General features: G+C 35.4%; 3 protein-coding genes, 2 non-coding genes and 1 pseudogene across 11 annotated transcripts; 2 read left to right on the top strand and 4 right to left on the bottom strand.

The window, feature by feature from the left end:
- The first annotated feature begins 1,023 nt into the window (after window positions 1-1,023).
- Window positions 1,024-1,988, top strand: LOC147399459 (protein LIGHT-DEPENDENT SHORT HYPOCOTYLS 6 pseudogene; annotated as a pseudogene).
- A 1,718-nt stretch (window positions 1,989-3,706) lies between these two features.
- Window positions 3,707-9,886, bottom strand: LOC147399458 (S-adenosyl-L-methionine-dependent methyltransferases superfamily protein). 2 transcript variants are annotated; one of them, XM_086444818.1, is made up of 8 exons: window positions 9,132-9,886; window positions 8,152-8,301; window positions 7,285-7,555; window positions 7,068-7,178; window positions 6,126-6,297; window positions 5,773-6,027; window positions 4,422-4,616; window positions 3,707-4,145 (listed from the first exon to the last, which is right to left on the bottom strand). In XM_086444818.1, exons 1-8 carry the CDS (start codon window positions 9,609-9,611, stop codon window positions 3,947-3,949), a joined length of 1,833 nt encoding a protein of 610 aa, XP_086300944.1. In that variant the 5' UTR covers window positions 9,612-9,886; the 3' UTR covers window positions 3,707-3,946. The 2 variants fall into 2 exon arrangements, with proteins under 2 accessions (XP_086300944.1, XP_086300945.1); XM_086444819.1 differs by having other exon boundaries at window positions 9,115-9,297.
- Window positions 9,887-12,588: 2,702 nt separating this feature from the next.
- TRNAS-CGA (transfer RNA serine (anticodon CGA)) lies at window positions 12,589-12,670 on the bottom strand. The gene has a single exon. It is a non-coding gene; the product is annotated as a tRNA-Ser (tRNA).
- Window positions 12,671-12,819: 149 nt separating this feature from the next.
- Window positions 12,820-16,358, top strand: LOC147399456 (kinetochore protein SPC24 homolog). Of its 5 annotated transcripts, none has more exons than XM_086444827.1 (6): window positions 12,820-13,030; window positions 14,265-14,646; window positions 14,889-15,030; window positions 15,132-15,233; window positions 15,806-15,879; window positions 16,013-16,358. In XM_086444827.1, the coding sequence occupies exons 2-6, from the start codon at window positions 14,469-14,471 to the stop codon at window positions 16,108-16,110; spliced, it is 594 nt and encodes a 197-aa protein (XP_086300953.1). In that variant the 5' UTR covers window positions 12,820-13,030; window positions 14,265-14,468; the 3' UTR covers window positions 16,111-16,358. The 5 variants fall into 5 exon arrangements, with proteins under 5 accessions (XP_086300953.1, XP_086300952.1, XP_086300951.1 ...); XM_086444826.1 differs by having other exon boundaries at window positions 12,825-13,012; window positions 14,419-14,646; window positions 16,004-16,353; XM_086444825.1 differs by having other exon boundaries at window positions 12,825-13,030; window positions 14,419-14,646; window positions 16,004-16,353.
- Window positions 16,359-17,133: 775 nt separating this feature from the next.
- TRNAK-CUU (transfer RNA lysine (anticodon CUU)) lies at window positions 17,134-17,206 on the bottom strand. Its single transcript has one exon. It is a non-coding gene; the product is annotated as a tRNA-Lys (tRNA).
- Window positions 17,207-17,794: 588 nt separating this feature from the next.
- LOC147399454 (gamma-interferon-responsive lysosomal thiol protein-like) lies at window positions 17,795-21,727 on the bottom strand. Of its 2 annotated transcripts, none has more exons than XM_086444820.1 (5): window positions 21,257-21,727; window positions 20,775-20,840; window positions 19,010-19,150; window positions 18,619-18,738; window positions 17,795-18,250 (listed from the first exon to the last, which is right to left on the bottom strand). In XM_086444820.1, the coding sequence occupies exons 1-5, from the start codon at window positions 21,530-21,532 to the stop codon at window positions 18,017-18,019; spliced, it is 837 nt and encodes a 278-aa protein (XP_086300946.1). In that variant the 5' UTR covers window positions 21,533-21,727; the 3' UTR covers window positions 17,795-18,016. The 2 variants fall into 2 exon arrangements, with proteins under 2 accessions (XP_086300946.1, XP_086300947.1); XM_086444821.1 differs by having other exon boundaries at window positions 18,646-18,738; window positions 21,257-21,725.
- Between the last annotated feature and the right edge of the window lie 77 nt (window positions 21,728-21,804).

Here is a 21,804-nt window from a genome sequence, read left to right as displayed (position 1 = left end):
TCTATATAACTTATAGAATTGCAAAAAGTATATGTGGTGGGTATCTTTATTAATCGAAAAAAAAAAAAAAAAAAGGTTGAGAAGTTATCACAAAATCAAGATAGGAATTTAATGATGTTATACTAATCACGTCTTAAACTTTTCTATGATTTGAAATATTCCATCTAAGATGGAAACGAAACATTGCATGTTCTATAAATAATTTACATTATCCCATAATATTTTGGTTGAGGCTTTCTCAATTTTTTTCTTCTAAAATGTAACTTGAGACAAGATTGCTCAACACTCATTTTTGTTATGCTATACTATTTTATTTTGATAAGCAAACAAGTTTGCGGTTGGTAATCAATGGATGAAGGCAATATTTGAACGCAAATTATGGTATCAACATTCGACGTAACAGAGTCAATGTGAATCACCCATCACATTTACTTGACTCATTCGAGATCTGAGATAAATCCTTTGATATTATTGATAAGAAAATGTTAAAGTACTTGTGTAAAACATCCATAGACCTAGACCTCGATGATCTTCATAACCAAAGCGTCATGACATAATCCAAAGGTGACCTTTCTTAAGAGGAGGGAAGGAGGAGCACATAGGAATGTCGACCACTACATAATTAAGCCACTACTGACTGAGAAAAAGCGAGCAACAAGCTACAATTGTAGCTAGCGGAGTTTGAAGAAGATAATCATGATAGTCAACAAACAGAGACTGCACCCTGCAAAACCACCTAACACACTATGTTAGACAATGAGTTGACGTGGAGATGTGCACAAAACGATAGATGCTTTTCCTACATGTGTGAAGCATCTATGATTCTATGAGTGTCTAACGCAATGTCATGAGCAGTCACTCTGACACAACTCTTATTGAAATGAAAGGTTGAGTCGACTAATTTGATTATTTCTTGATAAAATATTTATTTTTAATATTACAAATATTTATAAATTCAGCTTATTAAAATATATATTAACGAAGTGAAACCGGATTTGAAAACCATGGAATGGAAAGGGGGGGACAATAGTTCTCCTTTGAGACTTGAGAGGGTCCACCACCTTGATCAATTCTCCCATTCATTCATCTCTCCACTTGAGAGGGTCCCATCTTCTCTTCTTCCATTTGTTCTTCTCCCTAAAATCCTCTCCATCTCAAAAAATAAAAAAATAAAAGAAGAAAGAAGAAAGAAGAAAATAGAAATTAAATCATCATCTCTTCTAAGTTCTAATCAGTACTTTGTTGAAAGCTATTCTAACAGCCTAGCTAAGTTCACAACCTTACTTCAAGAGAATCCACAAAAATAACAAAGAGGAGACAGAATCATCAACACAATATCATGGATTCAACATCAAGTGGAGCATCAGATTTGAACGTTGTTGATGGCCCATCATCAGAGAGATCATCACCAGCGCCACCGAGTCGTTACGAGTCACAAAAGAGGAGAGACTGGAACACCTTCTTACAATACCTGAGGAACCATAAACCACCTTTATCTCTCTCTCGATGCAGCGGTGCACACGTGATCGAGTTCTTGAAGTACGGAGACCAGTTTGGTAAGACTAAGGTGCACCAATCTGGGTGCGCCTTCTTTGGACACCCGAACCCACCAGCACCATGTGCGTGTCCGTTGAAACAAGCTTGGGGAAGCCTTGATGCGTTGATCGGACGGCTGAGAGCAGCTTATGAAGAGGATGGAGGGAGTGCAGAGACGAATCCGTTTGGTGCGAGAGCTGTGAGGATTTATTTGAGGGAGGTGAAAGATGGGCAAGCGAAAGCTAGAGGGATACCCTATGAAAAGAAGAAGAAGCGGAAGATATCTAGTACGACTGTGCTGGTTAAGAATGCTTCGACAGCAGTGGTTGATGGTGGTGGTGGATCTTCTCATGATGCTGGTGCAGCTGCACTTACTATTACTTCTACTACTACCACCACTACTACTGCTGATTCTGTATAGCTTCACTTATTATTCTCTATTTTAATTGTTATTTTGAGTTTTAATATATAATTTAGTTAGAACTCTCTCTCTCTCTCTCTCTCTCTCGAACCCATTTCTTTTGTTTTTTGCAATCGTCGACATATAGTCCATCAAATTCAACAAGTCAAGTAAGAATTATGAAGAAGTAGGTAATAAGGTATTGCTGGATACATATGGTCCATCACTTGACCACTGAATAATGGAGAAGATTTTAAAGAGTTTGGCAAGTTTCTAACTTAATTTTCAAGAACCTTTCAAATTCAGAGTTTTGCAGATAGATAGCTTAAGGTGCAATTATTGGTGATCGAGTAGTATAATACAGAATAATGATAAACTCAAGTATGTTCTTCTTCGTCATGACTACTTCGTTTGTTTTGTCGCTAACCCTAGTACTAAAAGGAAACCCCATCAATTTCTTGTGTTTAACAAAATTCTTCTCAGTTGATCAAACGTGAAACACGGAGAGAAGAAATCCACACAAAGATCCTACTGCACAACAAAGCTAGCATCAAAAGTCGTATTCTCGATCGGCTAAGCATAAAACCCAAAGAGAAGAAAAGCTACATACACTCTTTTTGTTGTATTTAACTATTAATCATTTGATAATACTGAGATATGTATTATCATTATTATCAAATCAATAAAAAATCATTTGCGATCTTATTTCACGTATCTCGAGTGCTAAGTGCATAGGTAGTGGTGGCAAAAGTAGCTTCCGGACACATCTTTGCAGGAAGTCAACACCTCACCACTCTAACTTCATGATCTAATGATTTAAAAAATAATAATAATAACCTTATAAAAACTTCGAAAATTGATGGTTATTACTGAACTCCCAAATTTAAAACTCAAATCCAACGATTGAAAATTTATTTATTTTCAAGAATGATTTTTTAGTACAGAATTAGGGCTGCCAATTGGGCCGTTTGCCAGCTAGAAAAAAAATCTTTAGGGCCTTGATCTTGAGCCAACAAAATAAGCCTGGTGTCAAAATTTCAGCCCATAAAATATCAGCTGGGTTAGGCCTGTCAATGCCCCCAATCCTGCCAGTTACTAATATATATAGACTCGGATGTGTGATTTTATAAGAAAAAATAATTAATTTTTGGCATACATGTAATCTAGCTGTTTTTTTCTTTTCAATTTGATATAAATTTGACCAATATTTTGATGGAATTAGTACCAAATGGTTCCAAACCATTTCAAAATAGCATAAATTAGTCCCAAATTGAAATAACTCCCCCAAAATATTGCTTTTTTCAACTTATAATGACGTAAACAGGTAACATTTGGTCAACAATTTATTCTATTTCCCAAAAATCCTGTCTTATTGCAGAGATCAGATCCAAGGAGATGAGATATTTAAGGTTGAAGACGACAAAAAAAAAAAAATTACTACCCCACAGATTGAAGATGATTGATATTTTTGCTAAAGGTTGAAGACGACGGCATTTTAGGTCATTTTCGATTGGTCTCTAGTAGAAGATTTGAGATCACTGTTTGAAAACACAGGATACATCAAATAATCACCAAAACGTAAATGTTTAAATCACCTTTCGTTTTCCTGAGCCAATAATAAAGATCCCTTTCAAGCCAAATTGAAGAAAAAGTAAGCAAATGAAATCCATCTGTTTGATAGTTGTATCCTTTCGGACAATAGAAAAAATATATCAAGAGACCATAGCTCAGAATGGCGAAAGACGCTTATAAGCAACTGTCCAAAACACCTTAATCATCAATTTGTGCCAGTGGCACTCATCTTCCAATGGCAATTTGGTCTTTTTTTTCAAAGAAAGAGAAGGAATGTTCAACCACCTGTCATATTATTTTTTTTCTTCATATATTGCCATAAATGCAGTAGTCTGATAGAGGTTGATTCTTGAAGAATAGAACACAATATAAGTTATACATTCGTAAGGCTAGAAAAGAGTCGTTCAATTGTACAATAGGAGAAAAACACCACCTTATTCATCCTTTTCTATTAGTTGGACGCCAAAAACCTTTCTTACCAACAAGGAAGCGCTCTTCATAGAGGGTGGTCTCCCAATGCAGTGATCGCAAGATGGGAGTTAGCTTATTAATCATTTCCATGGTATCTTGGACCACAACCCACCCACCTGGTCTCAAAATCCGATCCATCTCAACTGCTATGTCTATAATGTCGCATCTGATAATGAAAAAGTGAAAAATAATCATGATCTGAAATCAACATCATCAACCAAGAAACCTTGAGAAAATCTCTACCCATATTTCTAGACTTAATACAATGATCATTTGTTCTCAAAATATAATATAAAGTGATGTTAGCCATGGACAAGGAATTTTTGTTTCAAACATACCCTATCCAATCACATAATTGTTTTTAACTTGACCAAACCAAACATAGATTGACTTGCTCAGTCTTGCAAATTTAGATTATACATCCAGGTAGTAATTTATGTACCTCATTGTAAGATTTCCTAAGAGATAACTGGCGTGCAGGAGATCATAAGTTCGAGGGTACGTATTAAAACTCTCACACCAGTCGTGATATATTCCAATCAACCCCCTGTCGAAAATGATAGGTAGAGTATCTGGTACGTTGATTGGCATGACATTCATCACCCATAGAGGATGATCAATCAGTGCTGCAGCAAATCTGATAAAAGGTGGAAAATCTTTGTCAAGTTCTATAATTAAATTCACATGATATTGTCAAAAAAAATCATAAATACTGAAAACTTCAGGCTAAGGCACAATACCTAACCAACTCAAACTTTTTATTCATACAATATTCTCAGAAAAAGCCAAGACTTGTAAAGAAGATAAAAATAAAAATAATAATAAAGCATAAAAGGTCTTCTGGGGAAACAACATTAACGATGACATGGGACACATTTGCCAGCATTTAACATGGTACACAGACAACCAAAATTTTCTGAAGTTGGGGGGTTAAGGTGGCATTCTTCTAGATTGGAATCCCTACAAGCAAAAGAGTGGAAACAGTGAAACAAAGGAGATTCCATTACAAAATGCAATATTGCTGAGTAATTCACCATTGAGTGTGAGCATCATAAAATTTACAGCAGATCTCAAATCCATTCAATTTTTCTAGCAAGCTTGTACATAATTTATTCAGTAAGCTCATACATAATTTAATTTTTCTAGCAGACTTCAAATCCGTTCAATCTTTTCCTTCTTATTCCAAAAGTTGAAAAATTAATTTTTGCTCGTACACCAATTTCTACAGGAAAAAATTGTAAAAGTTGGGTTGGACAAGGAATTGACCCAAGTATATGAGAGTTGTTCTCAGTCTCACAGGACAAATTTTCCTTTCTCACTTATGAGTGACATGTGTCTTCCCTGTTTATCAAGAGACTCGCGGTGTGGCTTACAGAGGAATGAGCTTTATGATAGATGGATTCCATGCTTGATAGGAAAAAAATTGAAAGCTTGTGTCTTGTAAAAGATTATAATTAGAACAGAGCACTGATGCACGGCAAAACAACTGAAATGAAAATAAAGCAGTCATCGAGGTTTCACACAATCTAGATTGACATCACACAGGAAAAATCTAAATATACTAAGCATACATGCACAATGAAAAACTAAGAAAAATGGGAAAATATATAAAATTATGCATGACAATATATATGCAGACAAACAAATCAAACTAAACAAAGGCTTCATGACTATATAGGCTTAACTTTAATCTAAGAGAAGAAGAAAAATGAGAATCTACATATGTAAACAGACATCAATCCAGAATAACATAGGAACCAACTTCATTTATTTAATGCGTCTTACACTCTTACCCTCCATAACCAGCATTCATATCCATTACATTCCGAATGCTAGTCCAGCTGATAGAAAGGCCATGCAAGTAAACATCCGATACAAGTGCAGACCAGTGTTTAGTGTCCTCATAAAATATTTCTTCAACACTTGGTTCCATTACTAAACTTTGAGGTCTAGCATTAAGCCTTTCAGGCCAGGAGATGGGCCAGTTGCACTCACTACCCGAGCCAACTAGTGGAAGTTTGGGAAGACAACCTCCAAGGGGTGTATACCTACCTCGCAAACAAAGATGAGAAAACTCTTGTTAGAAGGGAAAAAGAGTAATACAGAAATGACCAACAAATGCCAGTTTTTTCTCGCAGAAAAATACCACGAAGTATTTTGCCAATCCTTTTGATCACACAAAGGGGGGTTAGTTTCTTTCCGTTCTTCATAGCAAGAATTTGAGACGGGCTTCTGATATATTACAAGGCCAATTCCAAAAGCGTCTACAGTCTTCACTACTGCCTTCCAGCAGATAGATTCTGTCAAAGCTACCATAGCTGCAGGGAGCATCAAACATGAATCCATGAATTATCTCTCAAACCTAAATGGCACCCTAACTTATTCCTTTTTTAATTATTAGATTTATTAATCACTAGAATAAGAAATCAATAATAAAAAGTACACTACTTCATAAAATCACAAGTTTAATGCTCAGTCAAGCTAAAGATTCCATAAGCAATGGCAACTACCAAAGGAAAAGTCAAGCCATAAAACAATTAAATTATGTCAAATGCATATAAAGTATTTAAGAGAGAACAAAGATCCGAGAAATATGAGGTTTAATAGAAGTATATAAAGCCTGAAGACACAGTTTGGATCAAAGGTGGAATGAATAAAGTCAACCCAAAGATTTGAGTGGTCTACCACCAAAAATACTAATAACATGCCTGGGAATCATACTTTGATGACATGAAAGGTAGAGAAACTGAAGACATCATCATCAAGGTTCCACATGCACATTTAACTGTATTACAAGGAACCCTATTTGCAAAAAGAAATTTCTGATCATATGGTCCGCCTTCAAGCCAATCCAGACCATTGATCAGCCACTCAGGTTTTTACTTATGTTCGCTCCTCAATGGATATATGACATGATTTTGCACGGCATGGTCTATTCAGAAGTGGTCATTATTTGAACAGTCCACGTCATTACATGATTATACCAGTTTTTCAATGGTGTTAAAGCCACCTAGAAGTCTTATCTGATCTAGCAGGGACATGAATAAAACCAATTTTGTAATCAAAAGGGACATAAGCTATCACAAACCATTCCAGACATTCTGATCTCTTGTATCATCACGATAAACTGGTGTTGCAGACCATACGAAAAATCCTCCAGGCCTAAGTATTCTGTTTAGCTCCATCAATGGCTTTCCACCTACAATTTCAACCAAATGCATAATGATTTGTACATTTAATGAATTAAATTTTGTATATATATAAAATGTCACTCAAAGTACCAATATTGTAAAATTCTAACCTACCATCTGCATCCCAGTGGACCCTGCATCGGGCACAATGAATTAAATCATACACATTATCTGGAAATGTAAGCCTTTGGGTGCCAATAACTGAAAGCACAGCAGGAATTCCTCGCTCAAGAGCGAACTGTATTTGAGCTTCATGCTCATCCTTTGGAGCAAATGACATAGAAATAACATTTTTCTCCATTAAGTATCCACCAAAGCTGGCAACACCACAGCCAACATCTAAGATAACCCTTGTACGCTTCCCCCATTTGATGGTACGAAAAGTCTGTCGAAGATCAAAGGAAACATAGGCCAATCCCAATCAACATCAATACATAGTCCAAATAGTATAAAATAATAATAATAATAATAATTTAAAGCTCGTGACTTAGCTAAATACAATCCAAATAAGATAAGAATAAAAATAAATGATCAGAAATAATGATTGAAGTTAAGGCTCAAATATCCAAATCTCAGCATGTAGTCAACACAGAAACCAAAAGGAGACACAAATATTTTTTGGGTTGATTCACGAAGTGAACTATGCCATGCTTTAACACTAATGAGAACAGCCTTTACAATAGGCCCGAATCTGAATTCTTGTAAAGTTACATTATTTAATAAGTTATAGGTCTAATATCTACTTCCATAAAGCTTTTCAAGTCAAATTGACATAGTTGGCAAAATTAAAATTTTTTTATTAGTAAGAAAGTAAGCATTTCATCAGAAAGGAGGTTGAGGTGACAAACCACAGCCAACAAGACAAAAACAACTGAAGATCAAGAACCAAAAAGAAAGAAAGTCTACACAAGGAGTGGACATTGTTTCAAATTTGGAAGGAGGAATACGGCAAATTCTTTACACGAAGCATAGACAAAGTACCTTCTCTATGAACTCAATGTACTTCGTTACCCCTTCTTTAAATTGAGTACCACCACCGGGGAACAAAAAATAATCACCAGACTTCTCCACCCAATTTTGTCCCTTCTTGTATTCAACAAGTTTAGGGTGAGGAACATTCTTATACCAAATCTGCGAAACAGAAATTATCAAGAAAAAATGTCAATAGATTATTACTTCCTCTTGAGATAATTTTGTTATCTGATTATTGAAACAGAGATTGATTAGTTGTTCTTTGAAGAAAGCATTTTCTAAGACATGAACTTAAGAACAAATGCTTTCAACCTCTTAGATTTAGGGCTTAGACCCATAGCTCAGTTGGTTTGACACGTTGCAAAGCAACATTGAGATCATGGGCTCAAGTCCAGCTTCCCCATAAAGAAAGTAATTAATTAAACCCAAAGAATTTGAATAATATGCTAACAAATATTGAATGTTGCAATGAATCATCGATGCGATGCCAATTTGAGTTGGCAGTATATCAATTTGATCATTGTAAACATACATGCATGCACACCAATTGTAGTAAGAGATGAAACGAACACTAGTTACAATGGCAGTCATCACATGACATTATATGATTTGAGAATCTTTATAGCCTCACCCAAAATCTACACTATCCTCTTATTTTTGCAAGGTTTTTTACTAACAAATAAATGTCTTATAATTCAAAATTAAATCAAATAAAGATATACATGAAACTTTATTGAAATGCTAATTATTTTTTTTTTCTCATTGAAATCATATATTTTCATGAACTAAGTTTTATAAATCTTTTGGGGATGAAATTAATGGTATGTTTTATATTGCTTAACAACACCAATTAATCAAAAAACTTCAACTCCTCAAAATCAAACGATGTTTCATCGAGGCACCGGATTTAATAATCGTGAAAGCAAGAAGGAAGAAACAATGAATCCAAATCGCAACCCAATTGACTCTTACCAAAATACCAATCTCACCATGTCCCTGCTCTTTGGCCATGGAACCGAAATCTTGTAATCCCGAGGAAGAGGAACCAAACACCTCGGACTCGGAGTGGGGCAATGCCTCTCCCTATGCTCCATGTGTCTTCTCCCTTTCAACGCCTTTATCGCCTGCGTGTTATCGAGACAGGGTATGTAATCTGCAGCCAACGATCTATTACAAACCTCCCAATTCAATTTTACCACATTGGGGATCTTATCAGACGACATTGCATCATCTGTTGGTTTCTCTCTCTTAGGTTTTGTGATTGGAGGTTTTGATTCTGCGGTTGGAGGGTTTGAATATGTGATTGGAGGTGAAGAAATCGAAAGCGATTTCTCGAGATCGAATGAAGAAGGGTATGGGTATCGATTGTTGGTTAAGAGAAGAACTGAGACGCAGAGAAGTAAGATGAAGAAAGCGAAGAGAAATGGATATTTTCTCTCATTTAATAGTTTCTGAAATGAAGGCGCCATTAAATATCAGAGTGTTTGAAGGTCTGAAGGTTCTGTACCAGATCGAGAGAGAGAGAGAGAGAGAGAAAGAGAGAGATCTGGCTCCACTGAGTACTGTTGGAGGACAAAGATTTCAGTTGTTCTGTTAAAATGTACAGCCAGAGAGAAATCTGACTCCACTGAAAAGTGTAGATGTCAGACGAGGAGTTGAGTTGCTAAGAGAGAGAAAGAGAGATGAAGTAAGAGATGCAATAAAAAGGACTATAGATTTGATGTTAGTGTAAAGTTGTTAAATTAACGAAAATCTAAAGATTATAATCTTGCTGAGATTGAGAGCTCGAGGGACTTTAATTGTCATTTTCGACATTTGTTGGATGAGTCTGTGATAATCTGACTATCCCACATGGCATACTCAATCGACTACCCTAATGTGACAAGTTCGGAAATTGTAAATCTGTGCTCCTTAGATTACACGACTACATTTTCCCATAAAAAAAAGTGTATCTCAAGGGAATCGTATATCCTGAGGAGCATAAATTTACGATTTTCAAACTTGTCACGTCAGGTAATCGATTGTATATGCCACGTGGAATCAATAGTCGAAATAATCAAATGATTCTATTGATATGTTCGAGTAATTAAACGTTTCACAATTAATGAACTAGATTTTTTGTCATAACCTAAATGAAAATTTTCCACAAGAATCAATCTATTTAAACCATGATTATGAACAAGTGCATAAATATACTCCTGAAAGAGAAGTGGATACTAACTATATCTAAATATCTTTGTACTTTTCATTTGAAATTAAATTTGAACCACAAATAGCGGATTTTATGGGTTATCAAATAATACATAATGCAATACAGTCAAAACAAAGTATAAGGTATATAGTAACAAATGCATAGATACCTCGTAGACAGATAGGCTAATGCGTGGATTCTCTTTTTTTTTTTCATTCAATTTATGTTCATTATAAGATATCTAGATGGTTATAAATCCTTTATTTTTGCAACCTGATCGCTCCTTGTCTCTGAGACCTTCTGTAGTGGCTAATGACCTTGATTCATCCGTTTCTGATCTAGAACATGGGAGCCAACTAGCTCACTCCGAATCTCCTGGTGACCTTGGCTCCCCATGTTCTGATCGACCAACCCCAGAGGATGAAGCAAGTTACCCAAGTCCACCTCTTTCTGCATCCCTCTCTTCCAGGGTTGACTATGAACACCTAATAAGCGATGGAGTAGATCGGTGTTGTAGAGCTAACAGTTGATTCTATTGTAGTCACATTTCGATCCATATTTGATTATCACGAATCTTGTTGGATCATCATAATACGAAGGAGTCGTGATAAAATGACTCTCCCACGTGGCATATTCAATCAACTCTCCTGACTTGACATATGCTAGAATCGTAGATTTGTAGTCCTCGAAATACATAACTACAAATTGTGTATCTCGAGGAATACAAATCTACAGTTCTAACATGTCACGTTAAAGAGAGTCAATTGACTATGCCACGTGATAATCTGACTCCCCCAGTGGCATATGCAAAATACTCACTTGATGTGGGGTATGGCACAACCATAGACTTTTTATGCCTTGGGAAACACAACCACACATTCTCATAAATCTTTGGTGTTGTGTATCCCAATGAAAGAAAATCTATAGTTCTAACACAACCCACGTCAAGTGAATATGTCACGTGAGGGTGTTAGATTATAATTACTCTAAATCATATTTTATTTTTGAATAATGATTTTCTAACGCTCCCCCTCTGACATATGCCCTCATCACAGAACCATAGATCATTTGCCTCGGGTAATGTAGAATCATAAATTTTTTTCTTGTGTACTCCAAGGCAAATGACCCACGGTTCTGTGATGGGGGCATATATTAGAGGGGGTGTCAAATCATTACAACTCTTTATATTTATATAAAAAAGTAAAAAATTAATACCAAACTAAAAAAAAAATATATTCAATTGAAGTGAAATGTGCATAGAACCATAGATTATTCCTTGTGTATCTCAAGAAAAATAATCTATGGTTATGTCTACATTCTACATTATTTGAGTATTTTTTAGTAGTTTAGCAAGGCTTTAAAGAAAAAAATCACCCCATAAGTGAATATATAATTACAATTATGAAATCCAATTTATATATGATTTATGATGTGTGAGACTTTATTTTCTTCAGTTGGCATCTTATGATTTCAGCTATCAACTTAGGGGAAATTTAGGTTATGTTTGGTAACATTTCTGAAGTTAGAAGTTTGAAACTTAAAAATTCTTGAATTTTGATTCTGAAATTTGAAATCTAAAATCTAAAATGAAACAAACGGAAATAAAGTTTCTAAAATTTAAAGATGAACTATCTCAATTCAGATTTCAGAAATGTTACCAAACACACACTAACTAGTTGGATACAAATTTCACTTTTGATATGCTTTTCATAGGAGTTGGAATTGTGTTGGTTGGTGATCCAAATAGGAGATATTCCCATAATTTCATGTCACCTACCTCGATCTATAAAGCTTGTTTTCTTCATAAGATGATGAAACTTAACAATAGAGAAAATGGATGAAAGAGATTGCAAAGGACTTCACACTCAAGAAAGTAAAGAATAAGTAAAGAGAGAGGGAGATGAGTGGAGATAGAAAATGGTGTTTGTTTAGTAAATTTGACTAAGACGACAAACTTGAAGTTTATGGTTTGATTTAATTCGAGGATTAGTTTGTCATTTTGAAGATAAATTAAGGTCTTTTAGGGATTTCATATAACCCAAAAATTTAAACCCATTAGTCGAAGTCAATGGCACTGATTTTAGCTTTGATTTTTCAGCTTTTCGCCAAAAGTCACCATCTTGCTGCCGACAGATTTCGTATAGGTTAAAGATGAGGTCATGCAGGTCACTTTCTGTAGTCTATTAGAAAAGACTGAGGTCAAGGGGATGGGTAGATGAAGTTATAAAAATCAAACCCCAAAAGTCTCATAGGATCGTCGACAGCAGGATTCGAACCTGCGCAGGCAAAGCCCAACAGATTTCGAGTCTGTCTCCTTAACCACTCGGACATATCGACGATTTGCTTAAAATATTGTCATTATATAAGTTAATAAAATTTAATCTTCTCACTGCCTCCCTATCAATTAGACATGTGTCATCGAGTTGTCCTCAAAATTCATCAAATACGATACAGCATGAGACATATGATACTTGCTTCCCAGAATTGTGAAATTATTCCATGTTATTAGGAACACTTTAATACGATACTCCTACTTCTCCCTCCTATTTTGGAGTTTGAAAGTTGAAACCCAACTACCCAGGCCGAAGCAGGGTTTCTCAAAAGATTGAAAAAAAAAAAAAAACCAACTTTTGAAGCTCGACATCTGAATCTCTTTCTTCCTCAACTTATCAGTAACAGGTGTTGTAAATCTCTCAGGTATCTGCTTTTTTGCACTTGAATTTGTTTGGATTTCTGTCTTTCTTTTGGTTCTGTTGTTGTCCACAATAGGTGCTCTTCGTAATTTGATCTTAAGGAGCACTAATTAACAAACCCTAAGTCTTCTTTCATCCCATCTTCAAAAAACCCTACGATGCTGAATGAATTTTGCGCGTTGTCTTTATGTGCTTAATTTTGTTGCAAATTTGGTAACTCTTTTGTCCAAACTCCAACCTTTAATAATACCAGTTATGAATTATGGGGCAAAATGTTGGGAAATTATGAAACAAAACTTTAGTAGAAGTGAGTGTAGAGATATGAGGATGTTGAGATGGATGAATCACAAGAATTGAGAAGGAAGAATTAGAAATTGGAGCTTGAGGTGCCCTAGGAGTACCTATAATATGTGATAAAATAAGAGAAATTCTACTGCCACACCAACTTTTATTTACAACACACCAATCCTCTTGGAATTACATGTTACATATGGATTGGTGTGCTAATAGAAGCTCTCTAAATATAAGTGAGAGTGGATTGACATGGTTTGATTGTATGGGGTGAAGGGCAGTGGCGGAACCTATGAGAAAGAGCACATTGGTGCATGGTAAAGCCATTACTGACAGATGGGTGAGTCCAAGAAGAACATGGTTCAAATTCGAAGTAGTGCAAAATGATTCAGAGTGCTTGTAATTGACCTCGGTTAGTTGGTATAAGGCAGTGATGAACATGATGCAGACTGATACAAGGTTATGTATGAATAAGACAATTTTGATATTAATTTTGATACTAGGCTCGGCAAGACGAGCCCAATTTTCCATTCCACCCATCTTCAGAATCATCGGGTTTGGAACCATGGTAAGGGTATGGAAAACATTTCACTTTTGATGTCAACTTGATGCAATCATCCTTGTTTATTTGGGCTTGGAACTGACAATGGAAGCCTACTGCTCACACAAGACAGTTTTTACGTACAAGTATTTAATATCTAATATTCTTTCTTTCTTTCTCTCTAACTCATGCACGCGAGCTTCTGTTAGCGTATTTCTACCTATTGAATGTCTGTTTTTGTCATCTTACTTACGTGAATAAATTTTATAATGGAAGATCAAACTATAGATAGACTTGAAGTATGTTGCTGGCCATAATAGTTGGGATAATGCATTGTGAATCTTGACTCATGAAGCTCTTATTCAGTTTCTCAAATGTTGAGTGATATAAAATTTTAAATGCGCAGGTCTTACTAGCCTTATTTTTAAGAAAAGATTTGGGCATGAAGTTTATGTGGAATTGTTTTTGTCAGAGAGTTGCTAAATCAGGAGACTGAAGCAAAGATCCAGTTCATGCATTTGAATCTAATCCTCCTTGCCTTAATATTGAATTGTAAACAGTGGGTCGGGTCAATTAAAGAGAGAAAGAAGCAAAATTCGGCTGCTTTCAAATGGAAGATTGCTCTCTGAAAATTGATATTATGAATTTCATTTCATATAGTGACGATCTTGTTGCAGTCCTCAAGGACAAAAAAGACATCAATAACTTGATGCAGACTCTCGAAGGGGATAAGATGCTTCGATCATCTTGTGAGACTGACTTGTCTGATGTTCAGAAATTATTGGAAGGTATGTTCCTCTTTTCTTTATATCTATTGCCTGCATCCATATGTGCCCTCTAATGGTCTCTCAGTTATTATTATATTTGTTAAAACTGAATTTTTGGTACTTCAATTATGAAGTTAATACGGCAAGTAGCTCAGACATTGTTTCTGAAAAATTTCAATGATTTTCCACAAAATATTTTTGCAAATTTTATATAGTGGTGATCTTGGCATGTTATTCTTCTTAACAAGATCTTCTTTGTGCAGGTTATGAAAAGAATATAAATGCATGCAAACGAAAGATAGATGAGGCGAAAAATGACGTTGTGGCTGATGAAGATCTAGACTCCCTTCAAAAGGAATTGGAAGAGCAACTTCAAAGGGAATGTTTACTTAGGGAAGAGTTTAGATGAGTATCTGAATGCTTTCCTCCTCTACTTCTAATATATGTAGTAGTTAGAAATATTAACCACATTGATTACTGATAGATTTCTCATTTTGTATGAACACGATTGTCAGGGATGAGATTAGTAGCCTAGAGCATCAGGGGGCTTCTGTTGAAGAAAGGAAGCGGATCGTAAATAAATCCGAAAATGATGAATTTAAGGCACAGTAAGTACCTTGATGATTATATGATTTTGATAGTTTTACTTTTTAAGTTTTAAGTGGTAATGTTGTATTTCATTATTCCTTATGTTGCTAAATGGACTTAGTGATTCTCTAACTAGTCATATTCATAATTGCTTTCTCAAATGGTTTGAAAGATGCTAGATGAAACCCTATTCCTCCAACCTTTGCTCAAGTACCCATTTTCATTCAATTATCCATAAAGAGAGGGAGATTAAAGACGATAATGTCCATAGATGCCTCAGGAGTGGTATATATGGCAGACATTGATCAAAGTAAATGGATATTTTGCAAGGTACTAGTAAGACCAGCTATATTTTGCCTAGTAGATGATGTGAAATCAAGAACATCGATGCACATTTAAAACTCTAAAAAGGAGTGGTGAAGATTGAAAATGACATGGACTGAGGTAGCAAGAGAAGATTTGAAAACACATGTAGACTTGAATGACGAAATAGGATTCATGTTGACGAATCTCAAACTGTTTCTCTTGTCTTTTCATTGTAAGATTGGGACTATGAGGTGTAACATCTACATAACTTTGTTTTACTGTGCAGGAGAATGCTTTCAATGTACGCTTCAGTTACAAATATCATCCCAAATTTGGGTTACAAAACCAAAATTTCTGGTCGTATCCTTTTTTCGAAACATGCGTCATGAAGTACATAATAATTTATATCATTGTTTTGGTCTCTCGAGATTTTGGTAAAGTTTTCTATCCTCTTGGAATTATGTTCTCCTTGATCTGATTTAAGACATTGTAGAAAGGGATAAAAAGATGGTTGAGATGTTTGAATTTGAGTCAGAGAATGCATCCTCCACGGAGTTCTGCAACAACCTTTGGAAAATGATAAACCTGTGAGGAACAGTTGGTTTTCTTTGATTGACATTGTATAATCAAGTTTAGAACTATATATCTATATGTAAATTTTGTTTCTTTGTTCTCGTTCTTCTAAGTACTCTGATGATTTATGAAGACCTGGCCTCGCGTGCTATTGTAATTTATGGTACTTAGTCTATAATTTGAAATTTCCATTGTAATTTGTAAAACTCCATGAATATTTGGACTTGTGCCAAATAGCCAAATATTCATGGCAGTTTGATTTGGGTTAAAGAAAATTTTGCTCTGATAATCTGTGTGGTTGCTGTAGAAAAATTAATATATTGAGAATTGTTGGATGAATATCCCAATAAGGTATTTATAAACATTATATCAACTAAGATATATGGAAATTATCTTAATATAAATATTCTAGAATATCCTAATTCATATATTGTAAATAAGTCGTTATTATTTGATGCCCCCCTATGACATACGCTCCCACCACAGAACCGTAGATCATTTGCCTCGGAATACAACAACAACAACAACAACAAAAAGATTTATGATTTTGTGTATCCCGAGGCAAATAATCTACAGTTCTATGATGTGGGCGTCAGAAAATCATTATTCATATTAAATATATCATCCTCCATCACAACCCTCCATTTGTGATAAGATACAATGCATCGTATTCCCTAATAGTTGCCTCACTGGGAAGACAAGTATTACTGTTATCTACTTATAATTGAATCGGGCAAGTGATCATAGCATCTACCTATTCCTTCGTTTTGTTTCCCAATTCCAACCAAAACTGGTTAGTCTCAGATTTTTTATTTTTTTATTTTCAACTTCTTCATTTGCTTGTTAATCAAGAGATTATTCCAAGAGTTTTATTTTTTTTTTTTAAATAAATAAATCCAAACTTCAATGAGGCCATAAATCAGATTGGATGAGGAATTTCTACTAAGATCAGTTTCTCTTCTCTCCAACAAAGTGTGAAAGTCAAATGTTTTATAGAAATAGAAAATAATTAAAATAAATAAATAATAAAAGCATATAATGCGCCCACCATGGGGCTCGAACCCACGACCACAAGGTTAAGAGCCTTGCGCTCTACCAACTGAGCTAGACGGGCTTGTTGTTGAAGCACCCTTTCAGTTTTTATTATTTAAAGCATATGAGTTGCTCAGTAAATCAATAACCTAACGCACGCACAAGGTGTCTGATCCAATATGGCAACATCAGATTTGAATCAATGCAGTGGGTCCCACGGATGATGGATCTGGTCTGGAAACCATTTAAGTCAATAAGGCTCAACATCTACCCTGATCCCAGATTGAATACCGAGCTACCATTTCAATTAGAGTCACGATATTCGGACTCAAAAACTTTCACTCGGTTTGTAATCGGTCAATATGGCACCTGTACAAAACCATTGATCTTTTTCTTTGGGATACACAAAGAAAAAGATCTACGCTTCCATGTCACCCGACTACAAAGAAAGTGAAAATTTTCAAGTCAAATTATCATTAGTATTTCGATTATATCTGCTATTTTGACATAATAATTTATATATTTTGTTTTCTCTGCATAACATGTCAAATATATTTATTGGTCGAGTAGCTTATAATGTTAAATCGGATATCCTTTGGATGGGGTCTAAAAAATCCTATTTCAATAAGATTCTTATACTGTCGTGATTGATCCTAATTTGAACTGGTAATTTACACAAATTAATCGACCACTAATGAAAATTTACAAAGCCAATTCGAAATATCTAAACAATTAGTTTCCATACACACCCAAATCAACAACGCTACATTGCCCACAACAGTCTTGAACACACCTACACAACATAAATAGAGCTTCCAATGATAAAATAAATAGTTGTGGACTAGCCATGATAGATAAAGCTAAAGGTGATGAAATCATTCAACCTCCTATCCTAAACTGAACTAGCCATCTTCATTTGTCGCCTCCACGAAGTCAATGAAGACCTTATTTTTGTTGTTGCTGTGGTTGATGATGATGAAGACGTTGCCTTCTCTGCAAAGCAGACATGATGGATATCGTTTGCTTGCTCCTTGGGGATGATTTGGAGGGTTGGTTCTTTACAAGCTTCAGGCAAAGGAGTACCCTTGTAAGCCTTGCAGACAAAGGTTATGAAGTACTCATAGTCCTACACAAAAGAACAGATGTCAGTTCAAGAAATACATCTCCCTAGTCCTATACCAAGGGAAAAAAATGTGAGGGTCCTTTTGGCGGGAGTTGCAGACATTTCGGGAGTTGGAACTCCCAGGAGTTTGTGACCCTAATGGCGGAGTGGAATTGTGTTGCGGGAGATTCAGGGTTGCAACCACAACTCCAAAGAGGCCCTCATTGCATGATGAACATCTCCTTCGACACACTTTCACTCTTCATTTGTCTTCAAAACAATACTAATTTTCTAATGGATTAAACGAATAACATAGGGCTCTGTGTGCCCATAAAAATAAGTAACATCAAATTCAATTTCAATATGGTAAGCGTATATTTCAAGTTCGTCACCAGAAAGGCAGGGATTAATGAACGAACATCATAAAGTGGTTGTCCATCCACGACCACCCAAGGTACATATGTGTGAGGAGGCTGAAGGGCGTTGGTCTCTTCTGCATATTGTAATTCAAGCTGCATAAAAATTACAAAATCCAATGTCAAACCAAAAAAATATTATGAATTGTAAATAACTAAAATGAGACCATTAGAAGAAAAAGAAGAAAATCCTTTAATTTTGTATCAGTATTGTTTAATCGACTGTCGGATGATATCAAAGTGTTTCCAGTACTCATGATCCATATATTGACTGGAAGAGGGGGTAAGGTCCAACCTTCACAAGCCCATTTCTGGTTTAAATGATAAATAATGAAATGTTTATGCAATAATAAATAAATAAACAAACCTGTTGCCCATATCCTCTGTTGTAGCAATCTGCGACGGGTTTTGAGTCCAACCCCAATTTTTCGAAACAGGATTCCCAATCAGTGTACTTGTTCTCCACAACTAGGCTCTCAACACAATAAATAAAAGGGAAATGTGTATTCTGCATCGAAGTTTCATGTAGTAGTTAAAAGGAGTTGAAGAAGATTTGAAAAGAAATGACGATATCATCTTTATACGAAATTTCCAAGTTTTACAATTTTTTCTTATAGGTACATTTTACCAATTTATTCTAACAAAGGTTATTAAACAGGTCGAGAAACCCAACTAGATGCCAGTATCATTGAAGTTAACTCCAAATAATCTAGAAAAAAAGGGGGGGGGGGGGGGGGGGGGGTTCTCCCATTGATTCTGCTAAAAGCATCGATCCAGCCAACTAAATCCAACTAACTTAACACTTCTGACATGATTATAAAAAGTGCAATCACAGCAGTAAAGTAGCATACAGATGATTTCTTGTCATGGACATCAGGTTCTTCACAAAAAAATTTCAGCATGAGACGTGTCTTCAAGAACTTATGCATCGAAGATATTGATCCAAACTCTCCAGTTAAGATCATCATGTTTGCCATGTGTTTGAGATGAAAGACTTCACTAGTGCCATAGATGAATTTAAAACAATGTAATTTCAAAGATCCAAACTCACTACATCAGGTATGGAACGGGCGGATTTTGGGTCAAACCTCATTCCATTCATGCCCTAAAAAATTGCTGATCCGCTATCCAAATGTTAGAATTAGAACCCTCATTGGATTGGACAAGAACCCAAAGAACTTGTTTTGCTATGATCATAACCATTTGTCTAGAACATTTAGTTTGATCGGAAAATGAAGGCACAAAAGTTCATTGATCAGAGGATCAAGATATTCTGAGTTGTGAGAATTTGGGCTGCATCCACTGGATGACCTATCCAATTAGGGGTGGCGATGGGTCAGGTCATGTCGTGTTCGTGTCATGTTGAGGTAAGGCTATTATGAAAATTTACCAAACCCTACTTATCAAAAAAAAAAAAATTTACCAAACCCAACCCATTAAATAATCGTGTCAAAAACTTAAACCCTAACCCAACCCATTTATAAATAGGTATACCTGACCCAACCCATAGATAACCTGTTTAATAAAATTCTAATCTTTATTGATAAAATATAAAGTTCCATTTCCACCACCAAAAACAAAATACTATTACTAAAAATAAAGTCACACAATCATAAACCAAAATCTACCAATACAAATTAAGTATCATAAAGCATAAACTAAGTTTGTCACAAAAAATGGGTAATTTAAATTTTTTTAAATAATTGTTGATATATTTAAAACTATATGTTAACGACTGAATAACTAAGCATGTCAAAACTAGTTAAGCAGGTTGACGCCCGTAACCCGGACCCGACCCATTTAATAATCATATTAGACGGGTTGACACTATTATGACCCAAACCCACTAATTTTGTGTCATGTTCGCGGGTTGAGTTAAGATTGCCACACCTAAATCCAATATCCAAAAAGATTGAATTGGCAACCACGTGCCCATGTTTGTGGCATTCAAAATACAAACATATCCAGACTGCTTTGTTCTTCATTAAGAATCGTATGATATACACATACATAGGACATAAATATAGGAACACCCCCATGGGCCAATTCGAATGAATCGCAAATACACAAATGTACCAAACAATTTATGTGCTATTTAACTAAAAAAAAAATTTATTAAATTGGGGGTTTACCAGATCAGGCCAGACATGGATGGCACATGCTTCCACAGTATTTAACAAGCACTCATATGAACCATGCTGCAAAAATTGAACAAAATAACAAGTCCATCAGAAGAATTAAAAGAAAAATTGGTATTACAAACAGCCCAAGCTTCGGTTATTAGAAATTGCAATTGCACGATTAACTAGAAACACAGCTATATATTTTTTTAATTTTTTTATATTTAAAAAAAAAAAAAAAAAAAAAGATAAACAAACAGCCAATCTTCGGTGAAAACTTTGGATCGAAATTTAACTATAAACAAAGTTCTAGATTAAAAAAAAAAATTAACAAATTGCACGAATTTTGTCTGAATTATCAAAAATAATTCTGTGATCAATACTAAATTACAAATCTGAATAATTAGCAATGGCAAATTAGTAATTATACTTGAAAGTTGAAAAAAGAAAATAAAAAAGAAAAAGAAAAAGGAAAAGAAGAAAAGGAGAGAAACCTGGCAGGTGATGGTGTTGTTGGATCCGATTTTGGCGTTTCCGTAAGGAACAAGGTTGAGATCGATGATGGATATGAGTCCATTCTCGAAAATCTTCACCAAGTGATTCACGATGAATTTCGAGCAATATGGACACAGGGTTTCGTAGTACAGAGCAAGCGAGACTTTCTGAGAATTTGAATCAGAAATCCTAACATCTGCAGAAGTTGATGGAGAGATGATGACGAAGAACAGATGAGAGAGAAGAAAGAGAGAGAGGAGACCACGAGAAGCCATCGCGAGAAGCTCTAGAGAGAGATAGAGAGATTAAGATATTGAGGGAGAAATGTGAATTAGGAAATTAGGATTTCTGAGATCATTGGAGAGAGATTACAGAGTATAGAGCAGAGGAGTTAGGTTCGCCATTTCTTTCTGGAATTAGGAGTCAAAGCAGAGGACGTGGAGGAAACTCGTCGACTTGGACACGAGAGGCTCTGTGAGCTTGTCTCGTCTATTTAACTCACTCATCAGTCACTCGGGTCGTTTTAGAAATTAATTACGTGACGAAA

Source organism: Akebia trifoliata, chromosome 6 (genome assembly GCF_017979445.1).
Source record: "Akebia trifoliata isolate Shusen 1 chromosome 6, ASM1797944v1, whole genome shotgun sequence".
Classification (NCBI taxonomy): Eukaryota; Viridiplantae; Streptophyta; class Magnoliopsida; order Ranunculales; family Lardizabalaceae; genus Akebia; species Akebia trifoliata.
The sequence above is the reverse complement of the archived record's forward strand: the minus strand, read 5'-3'. Positions and strand labels throughout refer to the sequence as shown.